The sequence below is a fragment of the Mustela putorius genome, unplaced genomic scaffold (assembly GCF_011764305.1).
Source record: "Mustela putorius furo isolate JIRA1106 unplaced genomic scaffold, ASM1176430v1.1 tig00003869_pilon_pilon_pilon, whole genome shotgun sequence".
NCBI lineage: Eukaryota > Metazoa > Chordata > Mammalia > Carnivora > Mustelidae > Mustela > Mustela putorius.
In genome coordinates this window covers 31,208,920-31,235,016 of record NW_025422021.1, presented here as the reverse complement: position 1 = coordinate 31,235,016, position 26,097 = coordinate 31,208,920, and the positions used below count along the sequence as shown (strand labels likewise).

Here is a 26,097-nt window from a genome sequence, read left to right as displayed (position 1 = left end):
TCTCACGGGCCCCACCTACACTGACAACGTGGCTGTGAGCTGCCGCCCAAACAGCTCCATGCAGGCCCACCTCAGCCTGGCTGGGGGACCCCCCACAACTCTGCCCCAAAGTCGCCAGGAAGAAAACCCATCCTGGCCACTGACCTCATTCCACAGATAAGCTTTCCTGCACCGAGGGCTGGAGGGTGTCCCTCTCCTCTGGGCTCCCCTAGCCTTCACCCACACTTCTGACATGGCTTCTAGCACTTTCTACCAGTACCATCACTACTCTGTTTTCTCCCAGATGAATACAGCTTCCCGAGTGACTTTCTCAATTATCCATTCTTCTGACACTTCTTTCATCTCTGTCTGTCTGTGTCTCTGCGTCTCTGTCTTTCAGGCCAGAGGCCAGTCAGAGCTTTCCACCCCACAGCTCATCATCTCCTCCAGCTGTCTGCTTCCCTGGCACCTGTCACACCCTATCTGAGACCATTCCCAAGCTCCATGGGAGATGGGTCTGACTCTGATGTGTTGTTCTATATCCTGCCAGCTCCCAGAGGGTGTGGTCACCTGTGAGCCGCTCCTGCCCAGACTCCCAGCTACTGTCTGAGGTGAGGGTGGTGCTGCCAGGGCCTGGTCCAGGAGGGAACAAGGGTCCCCACCATCATTCTTGATGTCTGGGATCATCTGACAGTGACATGGCAGACCCTGTCGGCTCCTTGGGCACATGTCCTCTGCCCACCCAGGGTCACAGCTCCCAGCAAAGGTCATGGTTCCCAGCCTGTGGTTACTTCTCATCAGAAGTCACAGTTTCCACCAGGGGTCACAGTTCCCACCAGAGGTCATGGTTCTCAACAGGGGTCACAGTTCCCATCAGAGGTCATGATTCCCACCAGGGGTCACAGTTCCCACCAGAAATCACAAATCCCATCAGAGGTCATAGTTCCCACCAGGGGGTCACAGTTTCCACAAGAGATCACAAATCCCACCAGAGGTCACAGTTCCCACCAGAGGTCACAGTTCCCACCAGAGGTCACAGCTCCAACCAGGGGTCACAGTTCCCACCAGAGGTCGCAGTTCCCATAAGGAGTCGCAGTTCCCACCAGTAGTCATATTTCTCATCAGAGGTCATGGTTCTCACTAGGGGTCACAGTTCCAACCTGGGGTAACTGTTCTCACCCAGGGTCATGGTTTGTATCCAGGGGTCACTGTTCTCACCCAGGATGTCATGGGTCCTACCCAGAGTTCACAGTTCCTGTGCAGGCCTTGGCTTCCAACCTTTAGGCATGAGTCATACCCCCTGAGCACCTGCTCATGTCATAAGGAAACCAAGCCCCTGGACCAACCCTTGGCTCATGCTGGGGAAGATGCTGGATAAGCAGCCAGCCTCAGGGGAGGACATCGCGGAGATACATTCTCTATGCCAGAGGGTCCCAGTGACCCAACCCCTGCTGTCTGGGGCAGCCACCCATGCATCAGCATCCTCCACAGCTTCTCCCCAGGTCCACGTTCTCTCCCACATAGCCTGGGACCCCCTCTTTAATAAACCTTTGGCACCCAAATCCTCACATCAGGGTCTGCTTCCAAGGACCCAGTGGAGGCAACACCATTCCTAAGCACTGTGACAAAACCTCAGATGCACATGGCCACACTGTGCCCAGTGGCCCTGAGCGAGCTCTGAGCGGGACCTCCACAACCTGCCCACCCCGGATGAAGGAGTCTGAAAAGACCCCCTCCCCACCCCCACACCTTCCCACAGAGCCTAAGGTACCCAGAACATTCTAGAGACCCCTGAATCCTCACCCCCTCAATAGGCCTAGGGAGGCAGCTGCCTTCTACTCTGAGTGCCTCTCCCCTTGGCCAGCCCCTCCCTAAACACCTGGAGAGCTGGTGTGGGGGGTGAGGCCGGCCATCCATCCCACAGCCTCTGGGGGAAATGAGAGCAAACACATGGTACGGCTTGTGGCCCCTGAGCCTACGGTGGTGATAGTCGCGGTGCTTGAGGGACCCCAGGGGCAAACCACTTGGCTGAGCCCGGAATTCTCGTTTTAAGTCACAGGCCTGGGGACAGACTGTTAGTCAGCTGGAGACATAACCCAGACACTGCCTCAGTTTTCATAGGACCAAAACAAGTCCCCCCAACTTCTGTGTTAGAAGCAAAGGTATACGGGGGGCAGGAGGGTCTCCCAGGGTCTGGCCATGCTCCACTTCTTGGCCTGGGTGCTGCTCGGGTTGAAAGAATCTGTCCACTCGTCTGCATGAGGGGACAACATGATCCACAAGTTCAAGGCCAGGGAGCAAAGGCCAGGCAGGGAGTGGGTGCTGTTTCCCTCCAGCAGCCTGTGTGCTAACGAAGCTGTCAGGGCCCACCTGCCTTCCTGAGCACCACACTGTCATTCCCTCCCTAACTCCCGCCTGTCAGCATGGGGACTGCAGGCCTCCTCTCCTCAGGAATGTTTGAGACAACTTACAGTCATAAACAAGGGAAAAGAACAGGCTGGAATGAACTGACATATATATGTATAAGTCGGGGGCAGCTGAAGCGAGATGAGATCCAGAACCTCATGTGCTGGTGGGAAGTGGGCCCCCAATTCACGTTATCCTGAGCCTCAGAAGGTGACTTTCTTTGGAAACGGGGTCTTTGGAGATGGAATTAGCTGTCACAGTGAGATCACACCAGATCAGGGTGGGTCCTACATCCGGGGGTCAGCATTCTGTTCTCTTTTTGTGTTTCAAGTTATTATTTAAATGCTAGTTCGGTCACATACCGTGGAGGACTGGTTTCAGTGACCGTCCACTCTAGCCACAAGGCCCAGTGCTGACAGCAAGTGTCCTCCTGAGGGCCCAGCCCCCACCTAGCCCACCCGCCCTCCACCTGTGAAGGCCACTGGCCACTGCAGGCCACAGGTCCAGACAGTCGAACCAGCTGGAGCCGCAGGAGGCAGGAAGGAGTCTGGTCTAGAAGGTCAGAGGCAGCAAGACCCTGTCAACACCTTGACTTTAGACAGTGGCCTTCAGAACTGTTGTAGGAGCCACCCCCACCCCCACTGGTGATCATCTGTTGCCACTAGCTCAGGGAATCGGTACCCCATGTGTCGATGAGGGAGCCGGGGTGGGGGGCTCCCCAGGCCCCAGCAACGAGCCGCCCGTGGCCACCCATAACCAGTACTCACTGGTGGTACTTCCGGACATCTGGATGATGCACTTGGAGTCTCGGCTCATCTCCCGAGAATTGAAGGGGCGGACGCGTACCGCCACCTTCACCGAGGCCCCGGCCATCGTGCCGGCCTTTGTGGGTCACCCTTAGCAGTGCTGGGAGCCCGAGTGAGCGTGGAGACCTTGAGAAAAAGGGAGACATGAATTAGAAACAATACAGAAAGGCAGAACAGCTACTTCTGGGGGCCAGCAAACTTCTCCCTTCCAAAATCCCACTAAAGGAGGCCTGCGTGTGATGCCAATCCAGAGGGACAGGGGGCTGCAGCGGGGGTGGCTATGGATAAGAAACACCACAAGTACAGCCTGGCTTAGCAAGCCTGGAAATCCGGAGCCTAACAAGAAACAAGCCAATGCACTCAGTGGGACCCAGAAAGGCTCCTGGCGCCTCTGAAAGTGGCATCCGGGTGGGACCAAAAATGGGTGTTGATGGAAAGCCAGCATTAAACCTGCCATGGGTTGAATTCTGTCCCCTCAAAATCCCTGTGTTGAAGTCCTAAACCCCAGGACCTCAGAATGTGACCTTATTTGGAGATGGGGTCCTTGCAGATGTGACTGGTAAAGATGAGGTCATGCAGGAGTCTGGTAAGCCCCGGACTCAACATGGAGTCCTAACGAAAGAGAACAACTGGACAGACACACACCAGGAGAGTGTCAGGTGAAGACAGAGGCAAAGATCCAGGCGATGCTTCTACAAGCCAAGGAATGGCTAAGGTGACAGCAGACAAAGCCCAGAAGGAAGCCCCCCTGTCCACACCTGACCTCTGACTTTCGGCCTCCAGACTGGGAGACTGTGGAATCATGTTTCAGAGCTCCTGGCAGTCTAGGGAAGACCCCCAGGGCCCCACCCTCCACTGTGGCCATCCAGGGCCTGGACCTCCCCCACCACCTAGCAGGAGAGAGCCCTGCCCAGCCTGAGGACCCGCGGCCCAGATGAGGGCGGGCATGGAGCACCAGCTGAAGGGACAGGGTTGAGGCACCCCCAAGATGCCTAGCCCTGAAATCCCCATGCGGAGTTCATGGCTGGGGAGACCTGCCAGGACCTCACCCTCCAGCAAGAAATACAGACACTGAAACCACCAGGAAAGGAGCAAGCAGCAAGGAACAGTGCAGGAAAGAGAAGAAAAGTATTTTTTAAATTCCTTGTAATTAATATTCTCAGAGAGAAAAATTGCTATGCCCACGAATGGGTGGAGAATGCTATTTTCAAAAGGGCTTTCTAATGAATATGAGAGGTTTTGGAAATTAAAAATATGAAAACATAAACTTTGAAAGTAAACCAAAAGGTTGGAATTAAGTAATTTTCCATGAAAGGGAAGAGATAAGATTTGAGGATCAGGGAAAAGGAGCCACTGAGAGAGAACTCAAAGAAACCTCCCAGGACCGCCAGTCACGAGTCTCCAAACTCAAGCATCACCACTCAGCCCGCTGGCAGGAGAAAGTCACACACCAAGCAAACTGAGGCTAATGGAAAGATTCTGGTAGCTTCCGGAGAGAACTACAGACCACAAACGGCGGAGAATGGGAATGGCATAGGTATCTCACACAGACCCCAGAGATTATAAAGAAACACATCCAAACTGCTGAGGAGCAGTGGGGACAGTAAGGGGGGGCCAGTCTTTGCTGGAGCATGGGGAATGGTGGGGGTCCCTGCTGGGGCATGCGGGATGGCAGGGAAAGGAAGCAGCCAGGGGGACCCTGGGGAGGCCAGGGAGGGGCAGGGAGGGAGGCACAGCACAGAGCTGCCCCGGGCTCCAAGGCAGGGCCAAGTGTCCCTGTGGGCAGGAGTACAGTAACAGGCACTGGGGGACAGTCCCATGGTGCTGGGGCAACGCAGAGCCTCCAGCCCCACCTGGTGGGCAGGCAAATATTCAAAGGAACCACAAAGCGACAGAAAAATCTTGTTTGCACCAAAGCTAGAGCTGCTGAAGACCCAATGATACATGGGTGAGTCTCCTGAGGCTGAAGCTGAGCCGCCCCATCTGGCAGATGGCTGACAGGGAGATGCGACATGGCCCCTTACCCAGCCCCCGACCCAGTCCTTCTCCTTCTGACTCCATGCCAAGGCTCCGGGGCCACTGTGAGGCCAGCAGCTGGGATCAGTGGACAGGCACAGGTCCTGGCAGGGCCAGACTCCAGCCTTGTTTTCCCAGGGAAGCTTCTAGGGGGTCCCAGGAACAGAACCATCTTCAAGCATCTGTTTCCACAGAAAAATGCTGCCAAACACATCTCTGAGGCCAGGCCTCTTCAGAGCACCTGGGGCCCTGTGGTGTCCCTGCCACAACGAGGCAGCGTCCCGACCCTGAGGCCCAGGATGAAGAGGGTCAGGCAGCCCAGGATGAAGAGGGTCAGGTGCACTCAGCGGGAGCCACAGAAGCCCACCACCCTCTGACTCGCGCTCCTGCGCCCTGGCCCAACCCACTGGCCAGGGACCTGGTGGACACACCGATCTCCATTCCCCTGTGGGAACGAGCGGTGTGTGGGTTCCCACCAGCAGTGGGGACAGCAGTCATGGGACGGAGATCATCCCCCCAAAAGCCTGACCCTGACATAGGCTGGGCCTTTAAACCTGTCAAGGGTGTTTTCAAATAGGACAGGGTTCCAGAATGTCCTCCCATACCCTACATCCTAGGGCTCTCACTGGCAGCTGGAGCCAGCAATAACCTGATGTCCAGATGAGCAGGAAAGGAAATGGTTAGCTCAGCAAATCCAAACGATGGGACAGACGGTCCTAAGCAAGTGGACAGATGCTGCATTTCAGTACTATGTCCCACAGCTCCCAACTCAGGCTGCAGCCGCCGGGGGCATTCCTGGCATCGACCTCACGTGGAGGAGATGCAAGCCAGGGACCAGGGACCCAGTCCCGTTCCTGCCTTTGTCTCTGCCGTATGATTTAACCCCTGAGCCTTGGTTTACCCTTCTGTGAAATGACAGGGTTGAGGCCATTTGATGACCCCAAAGCGATTCCACCTCTCAGGGCCCGGGACCCTGAGGAAAGCCAGCAAAAGCTCCCTGCGAAATTACCGTGCTGCTCTGGCCACTCTGAAAGCCCTTTCCCACAGGCCTCCAACAAGCTTCCAGCCTGATGATGTAGCCGGCCACCCAAGGGGGCTTGGGGGCTTGCAGGACAGGGCCCTTGGGAACATGGAGGAGGACAAGCTCAGGCAGAGAGATGTGGGCCATCCAGAAATGGCCAGGAGCTCCAGAAAACAGAACTCAGCCTGACATGAAGACCAGTTGCCACCTAAAATGAACCAAAGTGCCCATTCAGCTGTGAACCCCCATCACTAGAGGCATCCACGGAGAGCAAAGGCTTAGGGGAGAGGGCTTGAGATTCTTAAGAGCAGAAGGATCCTGACAAAGATGGAGGGAGCCCCACAGGGGCTGGGATCAATGCAGACTTCAGGCTTTAAACTCCCAGGCCCCACCCAGGGTCGGGACCCCCCCAGCACAGGCTAGATGTGGAGCAGAACCACCCCGTGGGCAAGCACAGCCATCCAAAGGCTGCAGGGAGAGAGGGATGCCCTAGAGCAGCTGGCCACTGAGGGCTGACAAGTGCAAGACATGAGCCAAAGCCCAGGTGGGTGGGAGCAAAACTGGGGGCTGCAGACACACCAGCCACATGCCAGAGCCCCTACAGCCACAGCACACACTTTTACCCACACACTATAAGTTAAGGGGTTTTTTTTAACAGTCTCACCCTCTCACCTCCAAATATGGTCACCAAGGAGGGGATTGGAAGGATGTGGCTCCCTGGGAATCTGCATTTCCTTAGGCAGCAAAATCTCCCCCACACTCCAGATGGAGAAAAGTATTAGGCTATTCCAGCTGGGGTGGGAAGGGCAAGAGCAAGGTCATGAATTCCTGGTGTGGATGTAAATTGAAATGAGATTTCTAGCATTTAGCAACATGCCTTCATGTCTTCAAAAAAAAAAAAAGGAAAAAAGGAGGCTATATCTGTTGAGTGAGCAATGCTCAGTGCTGAAATAGGAAATAATTAGAAATAAAGAAAATATTTATGAAAGCAGATGTTCAATTCAATATTGCACAATTTTCAGTTCTTCCCAAATTTAGATATGTTAATTCAGTGCTAGTCCAGTAAGCAAAATATTCCAACAGGATTTTCAGTGGAATTATGCAAGAGTTCCAAAAAGACCAGTGAAAAATAAGAACAAAGAACATACCCTACCAGCTATCAGATTTACTATAAAGCTGTCATGACTTCCAAAGTCCAGCAATGACAGATGAATAGAAACGAACAGAAAAGATGAAGCATGACCACAGGCGGACAGACAGACACACCTAATGGATGATAAGGCAGCATTTCAGGGAACTGGGTGAGACTGGTATTGGAGCAACTGGCTCTCTCATATTTAAAAAGAGCTAAAACCTCACCTCTGAGAGGATTACAAGAATACATGGACACTATGCTATGGCTCCAGGGTAGACAGCGGGTGTGAGCGCAGAGTAGGGAAAGCAGAGCCCTTCCAGGCAAAAGGGCTGGAGACACATCCATGCTCCCTCCCACTGTTTCTGGCTAGAGAAGCTGGGTAAAATCTCACAATGTGAATCAAAGAGCTACAGAAGCCACTCAGACTAGCAGGCCAAGATTCCAGAGACGGGGGCTGCTGGGATGGAGACAACATTCCAACACGCCACAGCACTTTCTCCCTAAATGCATTTGCATTCTGGGCACGGGGCAAGAGGCTGGGAATCTGGAGTCTTCCCAGGCAGAGAGCTGTTGCTGAGGGATGGAGAAACCCACTGAGTTTTTGGTCAAGAGACGCAAACTTGAGAGGTCAAAATCCCAGGAGAAAGAAGTAGGAAGCTTCACTCAGCCAGTTCTCCTCTTAAGTGCAAAGGTATGAGGGTCAGGAGTTTAAAAATCCAAACAGAAATCCTCTGCAAATCAAAGAAGAGTCTTCTGCATTGTCAGGTGCTAAGGAGACAAGGATTAGCATTCAAGATCCAATGGGAGGAGGGGCTCCAGTAATCATACCAGGGCCTGATTTGAAAGCCCTGAAAGGCACAGAGTCTAAAAGCAGAACCACAGGGAGAGCAAAGCTTAGCAAAACTGCGATGCTTCCCTGACTCAGTCAACTAAGTCTTTGCCTGAATTAGGGATGACTGTCCACTCTATCCTCTTGGAAAGAAAAAGGTGAGTCACCCAAGCCTCTTCTGTGTTAACAATAAGCAAGATCTGACATTAAATCAAAAGTCACAGGGCACGAAAAAAGACAGGCCTATAGGATTCAAAACAAATTGGGGGGAGAAAAAACCACAAAAAGAAAAAAAAAAAACATATCTACACATGATCCAGATCTAGGAGTTATCAAAGAAGGACTTTATAATAACCATGGCTTATATATTCAAAATAAAGAGAAAAGGACAGAGAAAATAAATGGAAAAATGGAGACTTTTGCAAGATCTAAAACTATGAAAAAGAATTTCTAGTGAAAATTCTAGAACTGAAAACACAATAACTGACATTAAGAACTCAAGAAATTAGACACAGCTGAAAGCAGTGTTCATGAACTGGAGGAATTAAAGAACAGGAAAAAAATGAATGGAAAATATAGGAAATAGAGTCAGAGTAATATAGGACACAGTGAAATGGCCTAACGTGCAAGTAACTGCAAGCTAAAAGAAGAAATGGAATAGGAGAAAGGCAATACTTAAGAAGATAATGACAGGGGAGCCTCGTGGCTCAGTCACAAAGTGTCTGCCTTTGGCTCAGGTCATGATCCCAGAGTCTTGAGATCAAGCCCCACATCAGGCTCCCTGCTCAGCGGGAAGCCTGCTTCTCCCTCTCCCACTGCCCTTACTGTGTTCCCTCTCTCACTGTCTCCCTCTATCAAGTAAATAAATAAAATTGTCAAAAGAAGAAGAAGATAATGACCATTGTCTAAAATTGCTAAAGTACATCAACCCACAGATTCAAGAAGCCTACAAACACAAAGTAGGATAAATACAAAGAACGCTACACAAAGGCACATCATAATAAGACTGAGTGCCAAAAAGGAAGAGTCCTAAAAGCAGCCAGAAAAAAAGAGACAGATAACCTCTAAAGGAACAAAAATTGGAATGACAACTGACCTCTCAACAGCAATGATGAAAGCCATAAGACAAGGTCAGGTTTCAGCATCATCAGATAAGTGGAAAAGCAACAATTTATATTAGACTTTCTAGGATACATGTTTCAACTGCTAAGGTAATCATCAAAAAAACAGGAAAAAAATGTGTAACCAACAAGTTAGTAGCAAGAACAGAAAAAAATGTACATCATTTTATTTTATTTTATTTTAATATTTATTTACCAGAGAGAGACACAGTGAGAGAGGACACAAACAGGGGAGTGGGAGAGGGAGAAGCAGGCTTCCCACCAAGTATGGAGTCCGATATGGGGATCGATCCCAGGATCTTGGGTTCATGACCTGAGCGGAAGGCAGACGCCCAATGAATGAGCAGCCCAGGTGCCCCTGTACATCATTTTATTAATCCAATAGAAGGTAACCAAGGAGGAAAAACAAAACAACAGCAAAAAATCCTAGGTTGAATGGAAGATGAAGACTTAAAACTGTAGATAAAAACCCGTTAGTATGGCTTGAACACTCCCGGCAAAACATCATAACCATCAAAACAGATTTTTTAAAAATTCTATTCTGTTGCTAAGAGACAACTTTTTTTTTTAAAAAAATATGTTCTTTATTTGAGAGAGAGAGTGTGTGCGCACACAAGCCTGCATGGGGGGGAGGGGCAGAGGGAAAGAGAGAATCTCAAGCAGAGTCCCTGCTGAGCATAGAGCCTAACATGGGGTCCATCTCACCAAGTGGGATCATGACCTGAGCCAAAATCAAGAGTAGGACACTTAACTGACTGTGCCACCCAGGCGCCCCCAGGAGACACCTTTAAATAAACAGGTTGAAGGTTAAATAAACAAGGTTGAAAATAAAAAGATAAACATTTTTTGTTTGCTTCTTCTATCAGATACTGAGAAGGGAAACTATACATCATACACGTTCTTTTAAAGTGCACATAAAGGGGCACTTGTGTGGCTCAGCTGGTTATGTGACTGACTCTTGATCTCAGCTCTCAGGTCTTGATCTCCAGGTTGTGAGTTCAAGCCCCATGCTGGGCTCCACTCTGGGCATGAAGCCTACTAAATAGATAGACAGATAAATTGCACATAAAGATGTACTAAAATTGGTCATATACTAGTCATAAATCAAACTCTAACAAATTTCAACTTAAAATTAAAATCCTAATGTGTATGTTCTCTGACCACAGTAGAATTGAGCTAGACATCAATACCAAAAAAACAAAACAACAACAATAAAACCCTACAAAATCCCCCAACTGCTTGGACATTAAGCAATAGGATTCTAAATAACCTATGGGACAAAGAAAAACATTTAATCAGACATTAGAAAAATACTTTGAACTGAACACTAATGCAGATATAACATATCAAAACTGTGGGAGGCAGCTAAAGCAGGACTCACAAGCCTGCAGGGGTCAGGGGGCCTTCACATGGTTCTCGGGTAGATTCAGGCCCAGCGTCCCTCTGCAAGCTGCAGGTTCGCCAGGCTGACCCTCGTTTGCCTGGAGACCAGCCCAGTGGATGTGAGCCAGCAACCGGGGCTCTGCCAGAGCAGGGCTGTCTCCTGTTGATCCCTGAACCCTGGTGTCAGCAGCACCAGGGGGTTGGAGAGACATGGAAAACTCAGGGAGGTGGTTGGATGTGTGCATCTGAAGAGGGGTCAGGCAAGAAAAATGAATGCATCACTTGTGAACACTAAGTCATGGCAATGGAAGAGATCAATAGGCTGGATAGAAAAGGGGAGAAGGAGATGGAGGAGTGGGAGAGAAGTCTGGAACTCTGGACAGGCCCTCTAGAATCCTGCCCTCACTGCCAGAGGCAGTGGGAGACCCAGATCCCGAGCCTTGTGGGGACACCACAGGTCACTTCCCAATTCCCCACCAGCCTCCTCGGCATTCACCTTCCTGAATCTGCTATCAGTTAGAACGAGGGTTCTGCTTTTCATTTTCCCAAATGCGTTGCCATGATTTCTCTGTCTTCCACCCTTCCAGAAGGGCTTCGGTCTCTTTCATTTACCTTTACCGTTATTTTAGTGCCATTTCAGGAGGAAGAGAAGATAAATGCATGAACCTCACAGACAGAACACTGAGAAAAGATGGCCCAAAGACAAAAGTGGGTATACTTTTTATAATCGTACTTATGCAACTTCTTAAACAGGTCCCCCAAAACTGGCAGAATAAGCACATTACTTAGCAAGATAGAGCCAAAAGCATCAAATAGCACAAAATAGCTAAGAGAGCTGGAAGAGGTTGGGGATGGAGAGGGAAACCTGCTGATTTCCTAAATAAGTTTTGTAGATAGATCTGACTCTTCGAAACTGTGCTCATATTTAAAGATTATTTTTAAAAATTACCAAATGGAGGCACCTAGGTGGCTCAGTCATTAAGCGGCTACCTTTGGCTCAGGTCATGATCCTAGAGTCTTGGGATCAAGCCCCACATCAGGCTCCCTGCTCAGCGGGAAGCCTGCTTCTCCCTTTCCCACTCGCCCTGCTTGTGTTTCCTCTCTCGCGGTGTCTCAAATAAATAAAACTTTAAAAAATAAAAATAAAAAATTACCAAATGGTTCGGGTAAATAAGTAAATAAATAAAAAGACCTTCAGTTTGCTCATTAAAATTAACATATATAAAACCAACAGAAAAACAGGTGAATGAGAGACCTCCACTTTTGGCAACATGGTGGACGGAACTCCCTCCCATTAGAAATCACTGAGAAACTTAGGATAAATAACAAACTTCAGAATAAAACAAGAGAATGTCTGAGGAAGGGGAGAGAAAGCAGCAGGAATTGCTGAATCCAAGAGGCAAGCCCACCAGGGAGAAAACTGCAGGCATATGTTGACACCAGAACCGTGGTGAAGCGGATCTCACACACTGAATGGAGGACCGAGGCATGGCCTCAAGTTCAAGGTTGGAACTGGAACCAAACCACCACAAAGAGTTCAATCCTTGAAAGCTAGAACCTTGGAGCATGGAAGGCTGGGAGAAAGCCATGGCTGGGAGAAAGCCATCTGTCATCAGAGGAACACAGGGGACTTATTCTGAGTGATCTCAGCCCCAGGTGGTTAAAAAGCCAGTGTTCCTGAGAACTCGAGGCCACAGACCTGTCTTCATGCAGCTTTGTGTTTCAAATTTGCAATACCTGCATGATCAGTGAAACCCGAGTTTGAGAAGTCAGCTCAGAGTGTGTCTTGGCTGTTTGCAACTTTAGGACATCATCACAAACACAAATACAAATCCTCCTTAGAAACAGCTTCCTCTTCTTAGGTCCCTACAGATGAAGATCAGTCAAAGGAGAGCTCACAATTACATATTACCAAATACCACAGAAGCAATTCACTGTGAGCAAGAGTTGGGAAAAGGAAAAGAAAACAGAACTAGAATTAGATCCTGATCTTGGACTATCAAGGATTTCAGATACTGAAATCATCAGATACAGATCATAAAATATGCATGCCTAAAATGTTTAGAGAAATAAACAGGAATGAGAAATAATGCTGTAAAATATGGAGGGGGGAACCATGTAGAACGTTCAGAAATAAAAATGTGACCATTCAAACTTTAAAACTTAGCAGACGTGTTAATCAGTAAATTAAATGAAGCTGAGCAGAGAATTAATGAACTGGAAAACATATTGGAAAAAATTACTCAGAATGGTCCCACAGAGACAACACGATAAAAACATAAAACCAAGATAAAGAGTCATGCACCATGAAAGAATTCACTAATTCATCATGGCAGAAGTTTTAACACATTGCTCACTAATTGACAGCCCAAACAGACATAATTAACAAGGATATAGATGGTCTAAACATGACAATCATGAACTAATGAACACATGTGCTCTCTTCTTCTTGTAAATTAGAGAAACGCATTCTTTTCTAACACATATGGAACAACTACAATATTCTACCATTTTGCAGGTCAGAAAACAACTCCTAATAAATGTCAAAGACTCTGTACCAAATGCATCTTGTAATTTGAAGATAATTAAAAATCAATAAAAGACCATTAAAAACCCTGTATTTAGAAAAATTAAAAATAAACTTCTAAATAATTAATACACAAAGAAGAAATCATGATGGAGATATAAATAAACTTAGTAGTGAATGATAATGAAAAGACTACTAGCAACACTTGGGGCATTTCCATGTTCAGCCATGATGGGAGTTACAGGACCACACTTAAACTCCCCCTATAAAGAATAAACTAGCAAACCTGGGCAAAATGTATGAAAATAACTGTCTTTGGACACTGGACAGCAGGCCATGCAGAACTGTGATCCCTGAGAGAAGGGAAACACACAAGGGAAACCCTACAATCACTCCAAATCCGCCCAAAGGCAATTTCCAGACCTCATGATTTGGACGGTAGGACGTAAATAGCTCAGCAGCTCTGATGAGTTGAGGAGATGGAGGCTAGAGTTTGGGTAGTTTGAGGCAGCTGGAAATTGTGGGTCAGAGTTCTGGAAGGGAAAGAGTGGCTAAGCAGCAAAGGTCAATATATTGCATAGGAGTGCCTTGAGTCTTTGTAGAGGATGCGTCCATCCCCATGTAGTGCAGGCAAGGAAGACACAGGGATTCCCAAAGCTCACATAAAATAAGAAGGGTATCTGGACCATAATAGTTCTCTTGATCCTCCATTCCAGACATTCAGTGGATATCCCAAAGAAATCACACTTGAGTAGTGGGCTTAACCATCCCTCTGACATCTGCTCCAGTGAAACTCTTAAAATCAGGACTTCAAGGATCAAATGAGCTCAAGTAATTTACTACCTGCCAAAACAAAGCCCAACATGCTTTCTGGGAAGAAAGCATAATTCAGATACTCCACAATGTAGAAATGTCTAGAACCCAATTAAAAAAACAAATTGGGGCACCTGGGTGGCTCAGTCCATTAAGCATCTGCCTTCAGCTCGGGTCATGATCTCAGGATCCTGGGATGGAGCCCTGTGTCAGGCTCCCTGCTCAGAAGAGGAGTCTGCTTTTCCCTCTCCCCCTGCCCCTCCCCTGCCTCGTGTGCACTCTCTCTCTCAAATAAATACTCTTTATAAAAAAAAATTACTACATGTGCCAAGAAGCAGGAAAAGATGATCTATAACCAGGAGAAAAATTAGTCAGTGGGCACTTGAGTTTTCTTACAACAGTTAAGGAAGCTGATTTAATAGTTTAAGAATCTACTTACCAAAAAAAGCAGGAGACTTTTCACAAGTGAGCCCTAATATACACTCAAAAAACCCAGTTAATTCCAATCTTATACAAACCCTTTAAGAGAACAGGAAAGAGGGAGACGGGTAGAGAGATTATTGGAGACAAAAAAATTGGAGAAATGAAGATCAGACATTGATCTCACTAATGAACATAGATATAAAAGTCCAAAACATTAGCAAGAAGGCCCAGCAGCAAATAAAAAGGTTAATACAGTAAACTTATTCTAAAAATATCAATATGGATATATATGTGGTTTAACATAAGACCTCTATTCATATAATTCACCACATATCAGATTAAAGGAGAAATAACCAAATGCGGTTCTCTATAGTTGCTGAAAAGGCATTCAATAATTCTCAAAATCAGTTTATAATAAAACTCTTGGCAATAATGGGAAATAAAAGAAATCTTTACTCTCATAACAGGCACCTACTAAAAGCCTACCCAAATATCATACCTACTCGTAAAATATTAGGAACACTTTCTTTAAATTCAGAAACAAGTTTAGGACGCCTGTCATCACTTCTATTTCACATTGGAACAGTGGTGCTAGCCAGAGTGATAAGGCGGGAAAAAAAAAAAAAACAACAATAACAAAATATGGATTGGAAATGAAGAAACCCAATTTGTCATCACTTGCAGACTATTTGCTTATCTACACAGAAATCAAGAGGATCCACAGATAAATTATTTGACTTAGTAGGAAGGTGACACAAAGTTGCTAGAAACAAACCAGGTTGGAATACACGAGAGATAAGTAGTTAAAAAAATATTTTAAGGTGCATTTAAAAGATAATCCAAAGCATATAGTACCTTTATCATAATAAATGTCACAACTGATGCATATAACTTTGATGAGGAAATTTTTAGCCTTCACAAAAATATAGAAAACCTAAATAAATGAACTATAACCTACACATGGAAAAATTTTGATATCTTTAAAATGTTTATTTTCACTCAAAGGAATAAAAAATTCAATGTATGGTCAAATGAAATCTCAACCAGATTTTTTATGAAAGTGTTGATGCTATGAATACTAATGACCCATCTAAAGAAACACAAGAGGATAGAAGACAACGTGTCCTCGTGGAATCAAGACTTAACATAAAAGTACAGTAACTAAGATGGGGTGGCCAGGACAAGGTAAGTCACCACCCGTGTAACAGAAGGGATCCCAAAAGAGACTTACACAGACACAGTCCTTCTGAGAGTGGGCAAAGGGGGCTTTGCAGGTCTGTGGGAAGGGAAAGGAGTACTGAAGCTATGTTACTGAGAAAACCGGTGATGGCCTGAATTTTGGGACCCCATATTCCTAACCCAAACCCTACCCCCAGTGGGAAGGGATGAGGAAGTGGGAGACACTGCTATATGGTCAGGCATAAATGAGCTCAGAGGGTGGGCCTTATGAATGGGATTAGTGCTCTTATAAAGGTCCCAAGAGAGCATGCTTCCTCTCTCCAATGCAGAGTTAGCTATCTGCAAACTAGAAGTAGGCTCTTGCCAGAATCTGGCCCTGCTGGCACCCTGATCTTGGACTTCCAGTCTCAGAATTCCGAGAAATCACTGTCTGTTTACAAGCCACCCGGTCTCTGGTATTCTGTTACAGCAACCCAGACAGATGAAGACAACTGGCTAGCCATATGGAAAAACACAAAATTAGATTCCTCCTCTATACCAAATCAAATTCCATGCATACTCAAGACCTAAATGTGAACAACAGTTTTGGAAGATAAAATAATGAAGAAGAGTGGTATCTCCATATTCTCCTTCGAGGATTCAACCCACAGAAGGTACCAAAAGGAAAAGTCCAGACATCAAGATACCATTAATAGGTGAAGAAGAGTTCACCCCCCTGGAGATGTATGCAGCACATCTAACTGACAAGGGTTCATATGCAGAACACACAAAAATCAAACAACAACAGAAAAGAACACCAAAAAAATAGCCAAAAGTTATGAACAGGCAATTTACAGGACAAGAAGCTCAACCACAATGGATAATGATGAAAGTGTGGCTCAAAACCATATCCAGGGGTGCCTGGGTGGCTCAGTGGGTTAAGCCGCTGCCTTCGGCTCAGGTCATGATCTCAGGGTCCTGGGATCGAGTCCCGCGTAGGGCTCTCTGCTCGGCAGGGAGCCTGCTTCCCTCTCTCTCTCTCTGCCTGCCTCTCCATCTACTTGTGATTTCTCTCTGTCAAATAAATAAATAAAATCTTTAAAAAAAAAAAAAAAACATATCCATCAGGGGCACCAGGGTGGCTCAGCCTGTTAAGCATCTGCCTTCGGCTCAGGTCATGATCTCAGGGTCCTGGGATCTAGCCCCACGTCAGGATCTGTGCTCAGCAGGGAGCCTGTTTCCCTCTCTTTGCCTGCCCCTTCCCCCGCTTGTGCATGCACGCACTTGCTCTCTCTCTCTAATAAACAAATAAAATCTTTTAAAAAAATACATCAGATCACAAAATTAAAACATGTGGCAACATGAAATGTTGTAAGGACAGGGAAACGGGAACATCACAGCACACTTGGGAAAACCTCATGAGCACAACCACTTTGGAAACAACATGGAGATGTCCACTAACATTGCAGACTCTGGCACCAGCCACTGGGCAACTCTACATGTACGAGATCACAGGAGAAATGTCCCCAGTATCTGCAGCAGAAAAGAGAAAGAGGAGGAAAGGGGAAGGAGATGGGAAAGCCTGACTGTCCACTGACTGGAGACTGAACAAAGTGTGACTCAGTCACACCACAGTCATCCAGATGGGACAGTGAGTGAAGGAGAGCCATCCATAGTCCTTGGGAAACTTACAAACAGCCAATGTCACTTGCCCAGCAATATGCAGCCCACACGGGGCTTCACACACAGAAGGGACGCTACCTGGAGCCCAGGGGTCAATGACAAAATTCTGCACATGCTGAGGGCTAAAGTCCGGGTGGTGAGAACCTGCAGGTCAAGTCGGGACTCTGAGGCCCCAGGGACTGCCAAGGCCTTGATGTGGACCTCCACCAAGTCTGCAAGGTGGGGTCACACCAGAGCCTCCTCCTCCTTCTGTGAGGGTTAGGGGAGTGGTCACTCAAAATGCCAGGGACCGGGGAGTGTGCTGGAAATGCTTCCTCTCTGAAGCTGACCGTGCACACATGGCCATTTGTGGAAATATTCTAGATTCTTTTTCATGTGTCCTACTACATAATAACCTTTTTTAAAGACTTAACTTCTTTTAAGAAGTCTTGCCACAGAGGGGACCAAGCAGCGGGGCTGATTTTCAGGGGACAGGGCCAGGCCTCGCTGCCTGGGGCCGGGCTGCAAGCAGAGGGTCTGAGGTGGGACGCTGGGGGTCATGGTGTCGGACATGCCGTGTACCGGAGAGTGGCAAGAAGGGCCAGCCTCTCTCAACAGCACTGGGTGTAAAGTCTGAGAGGACACGAGCAAGTGTGAAATGGTCCCGGGGGTGCAGAGTCACGTGGCCGCAGGTGCCACGGAGGACTGCCCACCGAGCTGGGGAGGGCACACGCAGGGGTAAGGGTCAGCCAATCGCGGGCTCAGAGCCAGGGGAGGAGAAGGAGAGGGCAGGGAGTGTGCCAGAGCCCAAGGAGCTGTTCAAAGGGTTCCTGAGCCATGAGGGTCTGTGCCCTGCCGGCCCTATGTGGGGTGCCATCCATGTCTGAGGGTGAAAAGGCCCAGCCTGCAACCGTGAGACGTGCAGCAAGGACAGAGAGGACAAGGGAGCCAGGCGACAGTGGCCATGCACGTGGATGAGGAAGTGACCCTCGGTAAGGACCCCAGGGGAGGGAGACCCGGAGCCACGAATCAGGGCCTCCAAGGAAGGAGGGGGTTGAGCCCATTCACTCGGTGAAGATGTGCTGAGGACCCGCTGTGGGCAGGTCACAGGGGACACAGGGAATGGGGCTGGCCCCTCAGTGAATACTGAGGACATCACATTTCTGCGTAAACACGGAGTATGGGCAGGAAGCTCAAGGAAAAGCCAAACCTCTACGGACACATGGATGGGCAAAGGTGGCCTGAGACCCAGGACTGGCCCCCGGTGCAAACCCACATCAAGCACTGAGGCTTCCCCAGCGTCCCTCACCTGGCGCCCATCTACCCCCAGGTCAGCAGCACCGCCTGGAACAGAGCACCCACATGGCACCTCTTCTTGAAACACTGATTTTCCCTCGAAAGTTGGGAAAAACAGAACTCATCTTTCTTATTCTTACAAGAGATGTACATTAGAGCCCATGCCGGGCCCACCCCGGGGCCCCTGCAGGCTCGCTCTTGAGGCCCATGAAACAGAGGGCAGAGCTTGCTGGTGGGGGGCAAGAGAGAGTGGTGAAGGGCAGGAGAGAGGCCTCGCCAATGACCTCAGACCCCTAACAAACCTTCTGGAGGCTGGGGTGGGGGGTGGCCCAGAAACAGCCCGGAGGGGGTCGGCATGATAGCAGGGCCCTCCGGGGGTTCTGAGCTTGTGGGCTCAGTGGGGCCCATGGAGGGAAGGCGTTCCAGGATGCAAGGCTACAGAAGACGACCCAGGTGTGAGTCTGCAGAACCACCACATGGACCCATGGGACCTCCATCAGCTCCTAGCCGCCCACCCCCACAGAAGTCATGGCCGCCACACCCCCAGGCCCGGGCTCCCCAGACACGGGAGAAGATGTGTGGTGAGAGTAAGAGCACCAGTGTGGATGTTGGCACCCCGCATCCTGGAGGAGCGGGACGGGACTACGTGGACCTCGCACCCAGCCCTCCAGACCTAAAGCAGAGCCCCCTCACCCCCATGCTGGGCTCCAGCCGGAAGCCCACTCTGACCTGGGGAAACCAGGGAAGGCGTGCTCAACCCCCCACCCCTCCGCCACAGGCATCCCCAGCAGGAAAGGGCCCTCAGGGCTTGCCACATACACCAGGAGAGTGAAAAAGCCTTGAAGGTGAAGACTGTAGTGAACCAGCAGGGAACTCAAAATAAACCACAGAGCAGAAGAAGAAACAAGCAAATGAACAGGAAACACCTCTAGGAACACTCAGAATGTTTCAGGAGGATCGTGTGCTTCCGAAACAGGAAGAGGACGCTGTGAAATGGGAACAGTTAGGGACAAGGAAGAGGGAGCTCTTAGAGATGAACACGTAAGTGCTGAAACACATGATCCCAAAAAGAACTCAAAAAGGAAGCCCAGAAATTGCCCAGAAAATAGGACATAAACAAGGAGACACAACATACGAGAGGAAAAAAAAAAGACCAAGACAAGACAACCAGGGCCTAACATCAAGGAAGAAAACAGAAAGCGTAAGGGGTGGATGGCTGCTCGTAACACGTGGGCCCACAGGCCAAGACATCGACACCGAGACGTGCCGCCAGACATACCACAGACCCAGGGCGACGACTGACCCGGGACCCCATCCCACAGGCAAGGACTCAGCCCCATTTCCAGGAAGTTGCACAGGAAGCCAAGAAAGGAGAAGCTCTGTGTCCAAGAAACAGAGCCATCCGGCCTGGGGATGTGGACAGCAGGGGGCAGCTGGGGGGGACACAGGCTGGAAGAGGCTCCCAGGTGTGGGTGCCAGGAAAGAGGGGACTTGGCAGAAGAGAGCGCATGACGGAGAGCTGGGGAAATCAAATGTTCCAGAGGTCTGTCTTGCCTAAGGTCAGAGCTCACGCAAAGAAGAGCAGGCCCTAAGTTCTCTCCTCGGGTCTGGGTCCGGTGACCACGTCCCTGCTCATCCTCTCATCCTCTGGGCACCAGGGACCTGTGGCCATGTGGCGGAGAGTGAGGACCAGGTGACACAGAGCAGCTGAGTCACCCCAGGCCCCAGTCCCACGACGGCCCCTCAGAAACCTGGTCCCCATAGACCCATAGGCCTTGGACACTGATGGCCCCGCCCTGTCCCTTACCATCCCGGCCGAGCTGATGACAGATGGGGAAGGAAACTGAGGCCCACCTGAACTCTCCTGGCAGGGCTGAGACCCAAGAGCAGGAAAAGGGCTCCTGACACCCCTCCAAGTTTTTCCTGGGCACCATCAGCCTCCCTCCTAAAGGCCGAAGGCCAGACTCTAGGGAGAGGGGCCTGCAGGGGCCCGCGGGCCCTTCCCACCCATCCCTAGCACTGCATTTCAGGAGAGGCACCTGCCCCAGGACCTGCTGGGCCCTGAATGGGAGATGTGAAGACACACAGACAACCTTCGCACGCCCAGGGTGGCAGCCGCTGTGTGTGAGGCCCTGCACTGGCTGGGGTGGGCGGGGGCAGGGGCGATGGAGGGGTAGATCGGGTATTTGAAGGGGCAGGTGGGGCAGAGGATTTGGTCAAGGGGTGGAAGAGTGGGAGGGAGTCGGGGTGGGTGGAGGTGAAGGAGCAGGGGTAGGTGCCGGGGTGGGGTGGAGATGTGTGGAGTAGAGGAGTAAGGGAGCGAGCAGGCTGGAAGGTAGGGTAGGGGGCAGGTCGGGGCTAGGGGTAGAGGGTGGGCTGGAGGGGTGTGATGAGGTGGTGAAGGGGTGGGGTGGGGGGCAGACTGGAAGTGGGGGTACAGGAGTAAGGTAGAGGAGTGAGTTGGGGTAGAGGAATGGGGCAGAGGAGTGAGGTGGGGTACAGGAGTAGGGTAGGGGTGGGAGGGGGGACAGGAGTAAGGTGAGGTAAAGGAGTAGGGTAAGGGGCAGGTTGGGGGCAGGTTGAGAATGGGATAGAGGGGTGGGGTGGAGGAGTGGGGGGTACAGCAGGGTGGAGGGCAGGTTGAGGGTTGGAGTAGGGGGTGCTGAGGCTGCAGAAAGTCTGGGGTCTAGGGAGCCTTTGCCTACAGATCTGAGAAGCCGTGGGGGGCACCACCTGCCTGGCTGGGATCATAGGAGCACCCCAGGAAGTCTCCCAATTCTGCAGCCAATAAATGTTGACTTTCTTCCCCCAGGCCACTGCCCACCAGGGCTGGAGGAACACCTTGGGGGCTGCGGGCAGCTTCAAGGTGGTGGAATCTGGGGGGTGCAGGGACTTCCTGTGGAGGCTGGGTGGAAGGCTCCAGAAAGGGAAGAGGATGAGGTGGGAACAAAGACAATGAGGGCACGTGTGTGAGGGGGGTGCACGTGGAAGTCTGTGTGCGCATGTCAGTGTGTAAAACTAAGAGTATATGGGGGTTGTGTGTGTGTGTATGTGAGAGAGAGCACGTGTGTGGGTGTGTGGCTGTATGTGTAAGCTAGTTGTAAGTGCGAGAGAGGGTGAGGCTGGGTGAGTGGATATGAGTGTGCGTGCGTGTGTGACTATGCGTATGAGTGTGTGAGACTGGAGGGGTAAGAGTCTGAGTGTGCGTGGGGGAGTGTGTGAGACTGAGTGTAAGGGACTGCTTGTGTGTGGGTGTGCCCCGGGTGACTGATGTGAGGCCAGCTGAAAAGGAAGAGCAGGAGGTCTGGGTTGGGGGCGGGGGGACTGGCTGGCCCTCCTGGCACCCCGGCACGTCCCCACCCCTTCTGAATGGGGGGGCAGCCACACTGCAGGCCAGGATTATTAGGAGATTAAACGCAGGGGGCTGAGGCTCTCCAGAGCAACAGCCCCTCCTCTCGGATGCCCAGCCACCCAGGCGGCCGGTAAATCCTGATCCATCCCAGGGATGGCATCTAGTGAGGCCTCGGGGCTGGTAAGGGGCTCACAAGGGGCTCAGATTACAAAACCACAGAGAAAGCTGGCTGGGGGCCGGGGACATAACCACAGAGGCACACAGGAAGGGCTGGATAGGAACCCAGAGGGGTCAGGGGGCTCAGCCTCTGCTGTGCCCTCCACTCTTCCAGCGTCCCCTCCACTCTCAGTGCAATGACCCCTTTGCTGAGTCCCTGAGCTGGGGGTAGCGTCCCAAGCCAGAATCCTCATGGTGTTCAGGAGTTAAACTGCAAACCTGCTCGGTCAGGTGGGGCAATGAATCACATGCCCACATCCCCGACCCTTACCCTCTGCCTGCTTCCCCAGCCCTGCCTGTGGGGTGAGGCCCACAGCTAATGGAACAGACCCACCTGCCGGGCTCTGGCCTGGGCACCCCAGCCAAGCCAAGAGGCAGGGTGTGGTCCAGCCCCAACGGAGCTGTGTGATGCTCCTGGATGTGGATGGGGAGAGGAGGGCAGTAGAGGTGGGGGGGGTGGGGGGGTCCACTCCTTTGATCTAAGAACACTAAATGGGACAGTGCTCCAGGAAGCATCCAGGACTGGGCAGGAGGGTGAGCATGGGCTCATCCTGGGGGTCACTAGCTGCTGCTGACCCCATCCCACCCCAGGGGTGACTGCTCAGACCCCTCGCCACTCTTAGAAGTAGGGGTCTCAGGCATGGAGGGCTGTGTTCTGATCCTTAAAGGCCAGGGCGTGGTTCCCAAAGCTGGTAGCCCCTCCTCGGTCCCCAGTCAGGTGGTAGCAGGCCCCCATCAGAACATCCCCTCCCCCTGCCACACCCTGCTCCCCTGCCATGGCTGGCCTATGCAAATTGAGTGAGACTACTCAGACCCCCCAGGCCCCTCAGAGTCTTCTCCTGAAGCTATGTTGCTCCCATCAGCACCTCCTACCTGTCTCTGTTCCCCCACCCCTATGCCTCCCCCAATCCCATCTCTCCCTCCACAGAACCCACAGGAGGACCTTCTTCCTTTACTTTCAAAGGCCATCTTTAGCCTGGGTCATCAGTGGTGACACCAGGGGGGCTTGAAGGGAGACCAGGCAGGGTGGCAGGGCCCTCTGTCCTAGGAGTCTGGATCAATTCTAGCTCTGCTCAGTCTCCATCTGGCTGGTGAGGCCCCTGGGGGTGAGGGGTAGTCAGGCTGTGGGGGCACCCCAGTGTGGGGGAAGGGGGCACAAAGCTGACATTCAGCAGGCCCTCCTCACAGCCCCTCCCCACTGAGAATCTTGGGTTGGGGAGCCCTGACTCCAAAGCTGATCCCCATCTCTGTCCCCTGGACCACACCCCACAGGTCCACCTGTCTTCAGATCCTCCCTTAATGTGGGACAGAGTTGCTCATCTGCTCCCTATCTAGAACCCAATACCCTCCCCAGACTTCCCACCCAGATAGAGGCTGACTGTCCCCCTCCGCAGCCAGTCTCTTCCTTGTCACCATCAACCCTTCTTGGATCTTCACTCCAACAACAGAAAGCAGATGGGCAGGCTCTAGCAGCATCCCTCACCCTCCACCGCAGACACCGCAGACACCGCACCCCACAGCAGGGGACACAGCTGCTCTACACCTGACCACCCTCACCCTACAGCCCCAGTAAGGCGGGTGGCCAACCACACCTGCAAAATGGCCGCCGCAGGTAGAGCCCCAACCCCCCACTCTGGACCCCAGAGCTCCCGGGCAAACCTGCAGCTGCCTTCTCAGGCCGAGTCGAGGCAGATGGGCACCGCTGCCCTGGTAGAGCCCCTTTAGCCAGACCGAGAGCGGGGCAGGGAGGGAGGGTCGGTGGCACAGCTCTGCGGGAGCCTGCGTTCTGGGTCTTGCAGAGTCCTCCCCAGGGTTAGGACCTGGGCAGCCCTGCGCGTCAGGGACCTCTCCACACCTACTCCCGCAGCCGCAAGATCCGGTGCGATACCCTATCAGGCCTTTAATCCCAGCAATGCGGGTACCCCTTGGAGGGGGCTGCCATTTGAGGAGGGGGCACTAGTCTCTCAGGGGAAGTCGCTATTCCTGGGAACGAGGGCGCGCATCGGGTCCGCGCCGGGGCGACGTCGCGCCCGCGCCCAGCAGGCCCCATGACTTGGCATTCCCTCCCTCCCCTCCCCCTCGCCCCTGCGGCCCGCTGTCCTCCCCCCGCCCCCGCCGCCCACCTAGCGCCCAGCCGACTGCAGACCCTCCCTCGGCGCCTGGATGCCGCTGCCACCCTTTCCCCAGCGCACAGCCAGCGCCGCTTGTTTGGGGTGGAAGGAGAGAGGGTGAGCCGCAGCCTAAAAGGGGAGTCCAGGGGTCGTCGCGGCATACTCGTCCCTGTCATCCGAGTCGGGCGGTCCCGCAGCCCCCTCCCCGCCCGCCGCCGGGCCACACCTGTTACTCGGGCGCTGGCTGCGTAGACACAGGCCTCCTCCGCTGACGGCCCCTCCCAGGCCTTTCTAGAAGGGAGCTAGGGTCTCTCGGGGGGAGGACATGGCTGGGGGATGGTGAAGGGCAGTCCCGGAGGTGCGCACGAAGCTGGCCTCCCGCCGCAGCCCCCGCCCGCCCCGCCCGCCTGTTATGCTCCCGGCTCCAGCATCCGCCCTCCCCCACCCCGGGGACTCGGGCAGATGCCCCGCGCTCTCCCCGGCGCCCTCATCCGCGCGCTCTCCCCTTCTCCACTGCCCGCCGGTCTAGCTCGGTGGCCCCTCTCCAGGAAAGGACTAGAGCGCGGAAGCGAGGGAGGGGGCGTCTCGAGAGGCCACCGGCGGCGCGCACCCTCCCCGCGGCGACCCTGCCCCTCCCAGCGACAATCCCGCCACAGCAGAGGCCGTAGCGATGGGAACCTTTCCCGAGGGCCCTGCCAGGACGCGAATGAAAAGGGGACACCCCTCAATTTGCCCCATTGTTCTCGGGGACGGGGGAGGGTCGGGGGAAGGGAAGGGGCCGCGCGCGCGGCGCCGGCGCCTCGATGGCGACAAGGACTCGGCTGCGGGCGTGAGCTCCCCACGCCGCGCGCAGTCGATGCAAGTGCGGGAAGCTGAGCGCAGGTGCCAGAAGCCAGGCGGGCGGCCGCCTTACCTCCCCGGCGTCACTGGCGGCCCGGCATGGGCACGGGCATGGGCGCGGGTCCCCGAGCGCGGAGCTGCTGCTGCTCCCGGTCTGAGCCTGGTGCTGTGACCGCGGCACCGCGTGACGGGCTGCGCGCCCCCGGCCCGGCCCGCCCCGCTCCCCTCCCGCCGCGCTGGTTGGCTACGCGCTGCGCCCAGAGCCCCAGCCGCCAGCTGGTTTGTCGCGCGGGTAGAAGGACGGGCGTCGCGGCCGCCTCGGGGAGGGGGCTGGGGCCGGAGGGGGCCGGAGCCGAGCTGTGACATCACCGCCGACACAGCGGTTTGCTGGGTGCAGAGGGGCGAACCCACACGGGGCTCAGACGCGGCGCCCCCTCCGCCGGGCGCAGTCCCGGATCTCCCTCGCAGTGACCCGGCGGCGCTCAGCCCCGAGTCCCCCGCCCACCAGAACCTGCCACGGATCCTGCGCTGGGCCTTCCCCCACCCTGACCCCTTTCCAATGAAATCTCCACCTGCCCGCCCACCCGAGAGGCTGGCAGCACAAACGCTTAATCGCAGAGGGACAAAGCCCAGGTGGGCTCCTTGCACCGGGGAGGGGCGCTGGGTCGGGCAGGGAGGGACCCTGACTCTGGGTGTAACAGGTGAATTTTGAGTCGCATCTGGAGTCTTGGTCAGAGCACTAGAGGGGAACAGAGCATCGCAGACCGCTCTTCCAGCGGGGATGACATCTCTTCTGCCGCCTCTCCTCCCATCATGCCTTGGGTGTAGCCCCCACCCTCCGCCCGCCCCACTTCTGCAGGTCATCAGCCCCCACTGTCCCCACAGCCTTTCTCCCCAGCTTCACTTCCCAGAACCGAGTCACACGCTGCTCCAGTGCCACACGGGCAAACCCAGCATTCGTCAGCCTCCCCAGCCGCTCTTTGGGCCACTGTGAATGACTGAC

At 52.4% G+C, this 26,097-nt stretch overlaps 1 protein-coding gene across 25 annotated transcripts in view; it reads right to left on the bottom strand.

Moving 5' to 3' along the window:
* The window catches only part of KIF1A (kinesin family member 1A), a 91,212-nt gene extending 65,911 nt beyond the window's left edge, over window positions 1-25,301 (bottom strand). For 9 of the 25 annotated variants that reach the window (XM_013051875.2, XM_045066641.1, XM_045066642.1 and 6 more), the window contains exons 1-2: window positions 25,168-25,299; window positions 3,153-3,317 (exon numbers count right to left, since the gene is read on the bottom strand). In XM_013051875.2, coding sequence (XP_012907329.2) covers window positions 3,153-3,258 — 106 coding nt within the window. In that variant the 5' untranslated portion in view covers window positions 3,259-3,317; window positions 25,168-25,299. Of the gene's footprint in view, window positions 1-3,152; window positions 3,318-25,167 lie in introns of those variants that run through there. The other 16 variants (XM_013051871.2, XM_004743758.3, XM_013051873.2 and 13 more) reach the window with 4 other exon arrangements.
* Between the last annotated feature and the right edge of the window lie 796 nt (window positions 25,302-26,097).